Genomic DNA, 11,425 nt, shown 5'->3' with positions numbered 1-11,425 from the left:
TTGTTCCATTTATCAGTATATTACTCAAGTTGTCTTTATCCTTTAAGGAGCAACAGAGCAAAGCTGTGACACCAAGAGTGCAGTGAGTACCTGATTTGTTAACTGTCACCATAGTAGTTTAGCTAGTATGCAGCAAGAAAACCTTTGAGGTGGCTATCAAGTTATCTTGCTGATTTTTTCTTCAATTTGATTCAGGTGAATTTTTATATAATCAAATTACAACAGTTGTCTTAATGCACTTTATTTATGAAGACCATCCAGTATTCTGGAAAACCCCAACAATCAAACAGTCCCTCATGAGCAAACACTTTGCAACAGCAGGAAGGGAAAGCTCCCTTTAAACAGGAAGAAACCTCGGTCAGAACCAGACTTAGGAAGGGAGAGAGAAATGAACCCACCCACCTGAAATTTCATGGCTTTAAAGGGTTAAACTCATATGTTGCTTTTATGTAATTTTTAAAACGTAAACAAGACTGTAACAAATTTTCTGTAATATGTATAACATGTTATAACTTCCTTATCTTCAACAGAAAAATGTTAGCAAGTTACCCAAATTAAATAAAACAAAATGTTAACTTCAGAACTACAGGCATGAATGTTTGTGTGCTCAGCTTTTAGTGAATAAAGAAGACACAGACGTGGTTAAATGCTTTTTGGTTAATAAATGTCTTTATTTGGCTTTGAGAGGAACATCACTGCATGAGAGAGCAGCACGTACAGTCACAGTTGTAAAGCAGAACGGTTTGGAAAGTGTCAGCACTCCTCTACTTCCCCAGAAACAAGTGAGCTGCAGGTGAAAACATGTTTCTTTTAACTTTCATTTATGATTAAGGCAATTCTTTTTTAATTGAACACACAACAAGCAAAAATCTACTCATCCAGCAGATACTCAAGCTCCGAGAATCAGGCCATGCATTCATATCCGTTGGTTGATTCATTTGTCAATAAAGAAATAATAAAAGCAAGGGAGAGAAATGATGAAGGACAGTGACAGAAGGTGATAGAAGAAGTTATGGGGAAAATAGCCCTTTTATGTGACTCTGTATACATAAACCATAAACCCAGGAGAATCTACTCTAACAGACACTTGCAGTCTTGGCTGAGGACTGTCAGCGTCAGCACCACCTGCCTGCTCCTAACACCTACACTCACCTTCACCTTGTTTCCTGTTTCAGCTACATGAAACCAAAGCACCACCATGTTTATGTGAGGGGAAAGAAAACAAGCTGGTGTGTGAGATGATCAGATAAAGTGTATGACAAATGATTCAATCAAAGGGAGGACTTATATTCCCAAAATATATACAGCAGCAATTGAAACTCTACATTTTCACACCCAGCGACTCTGAAGCAATCTACCTTTCCACCCATGTACATTTATGTTTTTCCAGGTTCCAGGTTTGCCAGTATTACTGTGCTATGCTGCAGTTAAGAAGGAGGGAGAAAATTAAAGGGGGTGAAATGAAGAACTAAGCAGCGGCTAATGGAAAGGAGAGGAAGCATTCACCTGCCGTGTGAAATGAGGAGTTGGGACTTCCAGTCAGGACAGAAAATTTCCTGCCTAACAGGGCGACATTCAGGAATGAGCTGGTGACGCTTCATTCAATGACAAAATCTTTAACTTACAGGAATCGCCAACTTTTAAATGTAAAAATCAAATAGCACCGTAAAGTTGGACTGGCTGTTTCACATGCTCCAGGATCTGTGCGTTTCTCTTTAAAAGTCTGTGTGCTGACAGGTTTTGATTGCTCTTACTGTGAATATTAATTACCAATGGCACGTTTGCTGTTGCTTGGTCAAAAGACGGATCATTCCCCTTTTCAGACTTGTGAAACTCGGTGACATCGTGCTAGCTTCCTGCGCTTTTCTCTGTACTCCTGTGACGTAGAGTAGTGACAGCTACAGCAGATTTATGGAAGTGATTTGAACTCTTTTGCTACTGTAGTACTAGCTAGTCTAAATCTCCTTTTCCATCTAATAAAGACTGAACTAATCACTTACAGAGCAAACAGAGACTGAAAAACACAGGTGTGAGGCATCTGGATTGTGCAGATGTGTGTGTGTCTGTGTGAGATGATGTGAACATGAACAGATCCATAGGTGACTGATCGTGGAACGTGGAATGCGTTATTGATGACAGTGATGACAAAAGCAGTTTAGCTCTTGCTGTTCTTCCCGGTGGGGCTCTCCTTCTTCTTCTCCTCTTTCTCTTTTGGCTTCTCCTCCTCCTCTTCCTCCTCCTCCTCACCCTCTTCGCCCTCTTCTCCCTCCTCACCGTCCTCCTCTCCCTCCTCACCATCTTCTCCCTCCTCACCCTCCTCTTCTCCCTCCTCGTCCTCTTCCTTCTCCTCTTCTTCCGCTTCCTCTTGCTCCTCCTCTTCAGGCTTAGCTCCGGGCTTCCTGTAAGCGCCGAGAGTGTAGGTGCGGGCGGACATGTAGGAAAAGCCGGGATAGCCAGACTGGACCATTGCGCCGCCGACAGAGCTGAGGCGACACTCCTCGCCTTCCAGCAGCTTCCTGTGCAGATGGAGAAACAGAGGACAAAAGGTGACGTCACCGCCTACACTGGACGTGCTACTTTTAGATGCTCAGTGCAGTGATAGACACTCTGAAGGGATCTAATGTCACCGTGATATCAGATGAAGCACCTCTGCTGTCTGTTTTGGTGCTTTTGCAGTTTTACATCATCTTATTTCAGTTGGAAGTGTCTGACTTCTCTTAGTGAAAGCATTAAAATCACATTTTAGGAAAGTAGGTGAGGGAGCACTCCTCTCGTGTGACATGAAGCAAATGTCCCAGGATCATGTTGGGATGTGTTTAAGCTACAATTTCAATTCAACTATTTATATAGCTCCAAATCACAACAGTAGCTTGTATATTTTAAGGTAAAGACCCTATAATAATACAGAAGAAAAACCCAACCACCTCTATGGAGATAGTGGGAAGGAAAACGTCCCTTTTTACAAGAAGAAACCTTCAGTAGAACCAGACTCAGGGGGGCAGCGATTTGCCACCACCAACTGGGGGTGAGGGGACAAAAGACACACTGTGTAAGAGAGCTAGGGTTAATAATAACTAATGAGTAAATACAAAGTGGTGTATAAACACATAGTTAGTGAAAAGTCAGTGAAGGGGAAACACTCAGTGCACCATCGGAAGACCTCAGCATCACAAGTAACAGAAGATTCAGGGTCACCTGATCCAGCCTTAATTATATGCTTTATCAAAAAGGAAAGTGTGTCTCTGTGTGGTCTGTGGCTCTGCTGAGGAGGAGGGGTGGTTCAGCGGGCAGTGCCAGAGAGGCTGTCAGGGCAGCTAGGGCTGTTCAAGTAATCAGACTCTCCCTAACGAGGCCGCAGGAAACAGAGGGGAGAGCTGTGAGGGGAACAAGACCGCTGCAAAGCTGCACAAAGCAGTCTGAAAAGATAAAGCACTGTAATAAAACATCGCCAACTCTGCAACAGCGTATACGTGTCGGGTCCTTTGTGTCACACAAAGTCTTGTGTCTGATCTTAAAAGTAGACGAGGCATCTATCTCCTGACTCCAAACTGGGAACTTGTTCCACAGAAGAGGGACCTACACCTACTCATTTTTAAAAGGTTTATATAAATAAAGTGGAATTTTGCACGCAGTGTGTCCTTAAGAGCAAAATCTAAATGTCAATAATAAACACTTGTCATTATATTAATCACTTCAATAAACAAGATACAGTGTGGTTTCACTCCAAAACTCTTATAATAAAGGAGTAATAAGCACACAAATGGCGAACAATTAACATCTATGATATGATTTCAAACAGATTTATGTATTGTGTTGCAGAGATATTTGCTGAAGTTTGTTTGCGAACCAGCTGCCTTATGCAATACCTTTGTACTTCGAGATGGTGCAATCAATCCAACAGGAGGGGAGAAAGACAAAGCACCACACTGAGATCATGCTTAGATTTTTCTTTTAAACAGACTATGATGCTGACCTCTTATCAGTCACTTTGAGAACCAGTCAATGAACGAAAGAGTAAATATATTGTTGAATGAAGCTCTTGATAAGTGACCACCAGCTAGCTGCATTGAAGCTTTTTTTGCCGTTAAGTATTGTATAACTTTTTTATGATTTCCATCCTATAGGTATCTGGAAATGGTGGAAAATAACACCAGTTGCTACAATGGTCATGTGCTGTAAAACTGAAAGAAAAATCAGCTAAGAGAGACACGTAGCTAAAGCTCCAGAGTGGCTGCTGTGTCCCATTTTGAATCCTACAATAATTGCCTTTCATGCCAGAGTAAAAGTAGGATGACAACCTCTTTGTGACTAGGAAACATCACTTATTGCCTTGTACATTTTTCTACATTTCGTGACTGATTGGAAGTAGTTGTGTTTGCTCCTCAGAGGTTGCGTGTAGAACAAACTCATCCAATCAGTCTCTGGGTGTCCACCTACGACCGTGAAGTGATTGTACAGGTCACTTGGTGGTAGGTGACTTGTCTGCAAACAATTACAGTCTGATACAGCCTAAGTGCAATCACCCTCAGACAGATTGGCAAAGGTTTGCAAATAAGTGTTGTCTAATTTATAAACCCAGACAGATTGAGTGCAACTGGTTAGCAATGACTAAGATACAGATGCAAACTCATAGCAGACTTTATCTTGACACACCAAAGTCACTTGAAGACAGCAACTGAGTGCGAGTGGTTGCAGACCGGGTCTCAGCCTTTGAAGCAATGGTTTCATAGGCGAAGATCACAAGTTCACTTGGAACAGTAATTTTGTTTCTGCTGTGATCTGCAAACACTGTTTTTCCTAGTGTGGCAGGGTGTGGTTTGTCACTCAGCTGCAGGGGATGGGTGGAGCAGCGGGTTCAGGGTCTGGTGTCAGGGAAGGCTACTGGCAGATTCCTTTGTCTGCAGAGTCAAAGGAGAAAAAAACTCCCCTTCCCCTTCCGTATGCTTTGTACCAATTTGCCCTTCAGCGTGTTCGGACGCCCCGCCACCTTCCAGTGCCTCGGTGTACTGCGTCTGCACGCTGCATATCCTGCCACCTATTTGGATGACATCATCATCCACAGTGACACCTGGGCAGAGCATGTGCAGCAGGTGGCTGCAGTCTTGGAGTCCCTGAGCCCCTGCTCTACACGTCTAACTTTTCCCTCCCTTTTATTCTACACACTGATGCTTCAAACAGAGGGCTGGGTGCCATGTTATCCCAGCAGGTAAGGGTGGGGGAGGTTGATCACCCCGTCGTGTACATCAGCAGGAAACTGTCAGAATGGGAGGCCAGCACAGTGGGCAGTGGTACATGGAGAAGGAGTTCCTGGCCATCCGGTGGGCGGTCGATTCTCTTCCTTATTACTTCTAGGGCCATCCATTCACCTTCTCTCCAGATCACACCCTGCTGCTGTGGCTCCATCGCATGAAGGATGCCAATGTCCAGATCACCCCCCACGGTTGTAACTGGCTCTCCAGCCTTATAAGTTCAAGGTAGTCCAAAGGCCAGGGGCACAGATGGTTGGAGGGATGGAGCAGCGAGTTTGTGGTGTGGTGTCAGGGGAGCCTGACCCACACGGCTGACCCCCATCATATAATCATGCCCTCTCTTTTGAGTAGGACACCGGGACCTACTGGTGTGCTGTGTGTGCTATCTATGCTGTGCTTGAGACATCAGCTGAAAAGCTGCACAACCAAAGGTGTGGCGATATGAAAACCCCCCACTGTAAATAAACATTGAACCTTCGGCAACGTTGTGTGCATCGGGTCCTTTGTCACACCTAGGTTTATAACATACTGTGCTATTATTATTGTATGTATGTTTTCAGCTTAGTTCCACCTGCCAAAATGATGACTGCTGTTCTGTTTGTAATATTACAGACCTGTACGCAGCAATCTCAATATCCAGTGCCATCTTAACATTCAGTAGGTCCTGGTATTCACGTAGATGACGAGACATTTCTCCTTTCGTACTACGCAGGGCACCTTCCAGCTGCTGAATGGTATCCTGTATGCACAAACAGACACATGCACATATTAGCCAGCATTAGCCTTATGTGACCTATGGCTTTTATTATTAACTCCTCAATTTTGTTAGCTACTTTTTGGTTGTTTTTGTCTGTAAATAATACGGTAAAGTCTTTTTTAAGGTTTCTAACAATTAGCTTAATAAAGGTATAAAAAATACAATTATTTACATACCTGCATCTCACCAATTTCATTGTTATGGCGATCTTCCATCTCTGCAATCTGCCTCTCCAGAGCTTCATTGTGGCCCCTGAGGGCCTCAATCTCCAGGGTCCGGGCCTGCACCTGTCTGCGGTATTCGCTCAGCTCCTCCTTGGAGTGCTTGATGGCATCTTGGTTGCGGGCAGCCGCCTCAGTCACACTGGCAAACTTGGAGCGGTACCATTCCTCTGCCTGGGATTGGTTCCTAGCTGACAGGCTCTCATACTGGGCCCTGATGTCCTTCAGGGCTGCAGCCAGGTCAGGTTTGCTGACATCCATCTCCACTGACACCTTGATTGAAAAAAGTAGAAAGTAAAAATTGTTTGTGTTTACTGTATATGTTGAGTTTACAACTGTAAATAAAATGTAGCATTTTTTTTTTAAATCACTCATCCTTATATTTAAGAGATGCACAATTATAAGCTGTGTACATTTCAAAAACTATTTTAGCTCACTGATTAAGAATTATAAGTTCATTTTGATCCCGATCAACCATATTATTATATAATGTGGAACCATCATTTTCCACAAACACAGCTTGTTTGTTTGCTGGAAAAGTCTATGCTTTTAATTCTCAGTGGGTAAATCTTAGTGTTTCTCTGATTGGATGTCTGTTCTTTGAAAAGTGGTGACTGTAACAACAAACTGCTGAAATCACTGTCACCGTGGATGACAAACAAAGCCATTCTAACTCTGGCTTATCTGTAGCTATTAACCTGATGAAAATATCAGCGTGTCATTGTGAATTTCTTTTAAATACTGAATACTGTTAATGCATGTTAATGCGCTTGTGCTGCAGCTAAACTACCCTCTTCTCTAGCGCCGCAACATAAATGTTTAAGGTGAGCGGTGTGCTGATGAGCTGCGGCGCTGATGAATGGACTGCTGACTCAGACATCTCTGCTGCAGAAAGCTGTGCTGTCAATGGCTTTTATGGTACTCAAATTCCCCATAGGGGGGGAAATGAGAACCCCTGGAGAAATCTACCTAGCAACCACCAGTTCGTGACTAACTTAATAAGCACAAGCTCGCAAAGGACGTCGCTTCACATAAAGACAAGTTTCACGCAAATTTTCTTCTTTTTATCTTGCTCTGTCGACAGCGGGACATAAATAACATCCCAATAAACATGAAAATAACTCACTCTTGCACATAAACTCGAGCTATGCGCGTCACACGTGGTTAGAACAAAGTGGGAAATGGTTTGAACCGCCATACTGCCCCATGAAGGCAGTTTATCACGTTAATATGTAACCTACACGAAACAAGCGCTAGAGTTTGTCCTGCCTGGGACGACCACACCCCTGCGCTATTTCTCCGCATTTTCTCCCCCCTCCGCCCCCTCTCCCCCCCTCTCTTTTAGGAAATGGTAGCAAGCTAACGGCGGGCCTTACAGTAGTTTACATGAACTTTATAGTTGACCTTGGTGCAAAGCAGGTAGCTTATCTCTCCGCTGTCGCACTTTCATAATGTGAGTCAGTTTTCTGGGCAATTCTCTACACGAAACGACCGAAAAACAGACACTTCAAAAACAGCTTTAAGTTGGCACGAGGGGGCGTGAGCACAGGAGCGCGCGGGACACCGCAGGGACGCTCGCGACTCTCCTGCTTTCAGAGCGGGAGGGAGGACAGCGCGTGGTGCTGAAACGGAACTGCAGTGCCATTAATTTTCATGTGCGCGCCGTTCAGCACGTCGAAGCGACGTAGAAAAGACGGCTGCCGACAGACTTTTACATCCTAACACATGTGTAGGTCACTGCTTTCCCGAACTACTCACAAAAATAAGAAAGAAAAAAGGGTTTGTTGTTGTGTTGAGTGCAACAAATCAACAACTTCCTCTGTTGTAGTTTGTTTGTGGCCACTAAGGTGATTATGAAGTGTAAAAACACTCAAGCCTGGAGACCAACTGTGTTCGTGGGTAACACTGTGTTTCTGGTGATATTCTGTGGCTTTAGTGGTTAATCGCATTTCTGACCAGTTGACCGTCGGCGGGTGTAATCCTTGCGTGTCTACGGGCAGGCCGTCAGACCCCCGTGGGACGTGTACCTGTGTGGCCTGCAGTGAAGCCTGGAGCTCCTGCAGCTCCTCCTCGTGGACTTTCCTCAGGAAGGCGATCTCATCCAGGAGCGACTCCACTTTCTTCTCCAACTCCAGGCGCGCCAGGGTGGCGTCGTCGACGTCCTTCCGGTAGCCCTTCAGGGTGTTCTCCGCCTCCTCTCGCAGCCTGCTTTCTTCCTCGAACTTCTCCTTCATGCGCTCCAGGGTGTCGTTCATCTGCACGCAGTCCAGGTGCATCTGGCTCTTCTCGTGAGTCAGCTCCTCCACGCGCGCTCGCAGCTCGCGGATCTCCTGCTCGTAGAGCTCGTGCAGGCGAGAAGGCTCACTGTTGCGCTGGCGCAGCAGTGTGACCTCGGCCTCCAGGATTTTGTTTTGCTGCTCCAGGTTGTGCACCTTCTCGATGAAGGACACGAAGCGGTCGTTGAGGCCCTGCAGCTGCTCCTTCTCGTTGGTGCGGATGATCTTGAGCTCGTTGGTGACCGCGGTGGACTGGGTCAGGTCCACCGCGTGGTCCGGCATGGAGGAGAAGACCCGGCCGGGGGCCGCTGTCCGGCGGTAGGTGGTGGTGGAGGAGATCGCTGAGGGGGAACCATAGGTGCGGTGGCTGCTGCGGTATCCCGCGGAGTGCAGGCGGGACGGGCTGCTGCTACCCAGGCTGACGCGACCGGAGCGGGGGGCATCTCCAAAGATCTTCCGATAGGAGCTGCTGTAAATCTCGCTGGAGTAACTCATGGTTCCTTCACCTCGGTTGAATTGGGCCGATGCCTTTGCTTTGCACAGGGAAGTGTGTGTGTGTGGAGTTCACGAGTGTGACAGGATGAGTGTGTGTGTGAGAGAGAGAAAGTGAGATGCGAGTGATGTCTGCCCGGGACAGGTGCTTTTATAGGGAAGGCGCCGGCGCATCATTTGACGCAGCAACAACAGAAGACAAGGGGAAACCTGCAAGCTTTTGCAGAAAGCCTCCACCCTCTGGGGAGACACGAAGTCACTCATGCATCTCCTCCTTTCCGCCCTGCAGCTCCAGCTCAACAAAATCACACTCAACGACGAGCAGGTTTCTGCACGGTCTTTGCTGTCCGTGCCCGAACTGAGATCATTAAAATCTAACTTTTTCTTTTCAAGTTACCAACTACTGATCGCACTTAGTGCCACCCGGATAAACACATCGTAACACAAACACAGACACAGGTGTAATCTGAATTACAGCACATTCATTATGCACTTATCTGTGGCGTTCACTGCAGTATTTTTTTTTCCTGCGCTGTCGCAGCAGAATGGGAAATGGGATCGATGTATAGAGCTTTTCCCAGAGTGTGTTTTGGTGGTGCTGCAGTCTGCAGTCACCCCCCCCCCCCCCCGGCCACCGCAGTGTGGGAAGACGGGATAATATCATATTAGTGGCAAAAATATGCGTAAAGTGTGTATTTTTTACGCACTTTACGCACTTTACGGGGGGGGGGGGGCTCCTATGTTTCAGTGCTGTGCAGAGCGGTCTCTAGCCTTGGTCCTGATCTAGGCTGGAGACAGAGGCGAAGGACCACGCCCCTGCAAAGTACAGGACACCCACCCGCGGGACCGCAGCCTCAACAGCTCCGAACACCACAGGAGGCGCCTCCAGTGCTGCTGCTCAAGCTGCCTGTCTGGAACAGATCCCAAGCGCAGACATCGCCGGGTCATCTTAAATCACCTTAAACTACTTTCCATTGGTCTCGTTTCCCCCACAAATTATTATCAAACAGGGGTCAGTGAAGAGTTGCCATTGTCTAAAGTTACCGAACAATGGTAACTGTGAGCAGAAATTGATATTTTATTTAGCTTTATGAATTTGATTGGATTTATTTATTTATCTGCAAATTTGGAAAACAGTGACTTTTAAATAGAACTATTTGCACTGTAGCAAATTATTGTCACATATCATCAGACTTGTTGTTTGGAATGCAAAATTCCTTTTTAATAAGTCACACTGATTTCAGTCAAACATTTCCAGAGTTGATGCACTGAATTAATCACACGTCATGAGTGACGAAACTTCTCGAATGCAGTTTTTTCCTGGGGGCAGCAGGGGGCGCCCACTCTGGCTGTAAAGGCTAGGCAGATTGTATAGATGTATATGAGAAAATGACCCTGAAGTACACTCTATTACCTCGATTGATGTCCACAAATGCTAGTTTTCGGTCTTATTAAATATAACATGATACTTATTTTGTAAATTATAGCCCACCTATAGCTTCCCATGTAAACACTGGGCCAAACCAAACATGTTGATTGAGTGATGTGAGTAAAGCAGCAGCCCAAAGAAGCTTCGTAGTGGAATAAACATTAAAGCAGGGATGCTTTATCTTGCCTTACTTTTAAGCTGTATAGTTGTGAGAATGATGGTTCAAAGAGCTCACCTCAACTCTTCAAAACACCAGCCAACAATCAAAAAAGGAATTCCATGACACATACCTCTATCTTTTATATACAGACTGTGCTCAAAATTGAATTTTATGTGACCACGTTCACTATAAAATCTAAACCTTTTGCTTGAATATGCTTGAATGTGTAGCTAAACACACCTGAACACTGTGGGAAAATGTCTCAGGGCTGAAGCAGATGTGTCACAGTTTTAATAAGGAGATGAAGATTTTTGAAAACAACTAATTTTGAAATAAGCTCATAGCTGAAAAAAGAACAAAAATCTTGAAAATCTGTGTCCATTTGCCACTGTAGTTTCTAATGAGACAAACAGGTCTTAAAGAAAATTGAGAAAATAAAGTTTATAGTCTAAATATAACAAAATGTTATATTTTAAAGAAGTGGAGCAAAGATACAGCTGAACTGAGAGACCGGCCGAGCCACTTTTCAGATCATTTTGATGTTGATTTTGATCCAGGCCTTTCCACAAATCATGTAGTTTAAATAAATAATAATAATATTATCAAAAATCTGAATAAAGATGATGTTTTTCACTTTAACTTTCGTATTTTATTTGATGAATGCATGAACACAGACAGAGAGAGACATTTTAATCACTAGGGGGCAACAAAGCACCAACGTTACACTCCTGAGCTCACAGTCTGAACTGATGCTGAGCACGTGTAAACACAAACTTCCTTATTATAGTATCCTTTAATTCCCTCATGTTCATGACTGCAGCTCTAATGTGGATCGTGCTTT

General features: G+C 44.8%; 1 protein-coding gene across 1 annotated transcript; it reads right to left on the bottom strand.

Moving 5' to 3' along the window:
* Positions 1-647: 647 nt before the first annotated feature.
* neff1 (neuronal intermediate filament family member 1) lies at positions 648-9,131 on the bottom strand. The gene is made up of 4 exons (XM_026188331.2): positions 8,255-9,131; positions 6,183-6,500; positions 5,864-5,988; positions 648-2,516 (listed from the first exon to the last, which is right to left on the bottom strand). The coding sequence occupies exons 1-4, from the start codon at positions 8,996-8,998 to the stop codon at positions 2,156-2,158; spliced, it is 1,548 nt and encodes a 515-aa protein (XP_026044116.1). The 5' UTR covers positions 8,999-9,131; the 3' UTR covers positions 648-2,155.
* Between the last annotated feature and the right edge of the window lie 2,294 nt (positions 9,132-11,425).

Source organism: Astatotilapia calliptera, chromosome 12 (genome assembly GCF_964374335.1).
Source record: "Astatotilapia calliptera chromosome 12, fAstCal68.1, whole genome shotgun sequence".
Taxonomy (NCBI): Eukaryota; Metazoa; Chordata; class Actinopteri; order Cichliformes; family Cichlidae; genus Astatotilapia; species Astatotilapia calliptera.
This window is presented reverse-complemented; position numbering and strand designations above follow the sequence as displayed.

What these genes read in the sequence shown, in the direction of transcription:
- neff1 (XM_026188331.2), bottom strand. Translation starts at nt 8,998, where the DNA reads ATGAGTTACTCCAGCGAGATTTACAGCAGCTCCTATCGGAAGATCTTT. An exon ending in CTTCACTGCAGGCCACACAG is followed by an intron (nt 6,501 to 8,254) that starts GTACACGTCCCA and finishes TTTTCAATCAAG; the next exon opens with GTGTCAGTGGAGATGGATGT. An exon ending in ATGAAATTGGTGAGATGCAG is followed by an intron (nt 5,989 to 6,182) that starts GTATGTAAATAA and finishes TTGTGCATACAG; the next exon opens with GATACCATTCAGCAGCTGGA.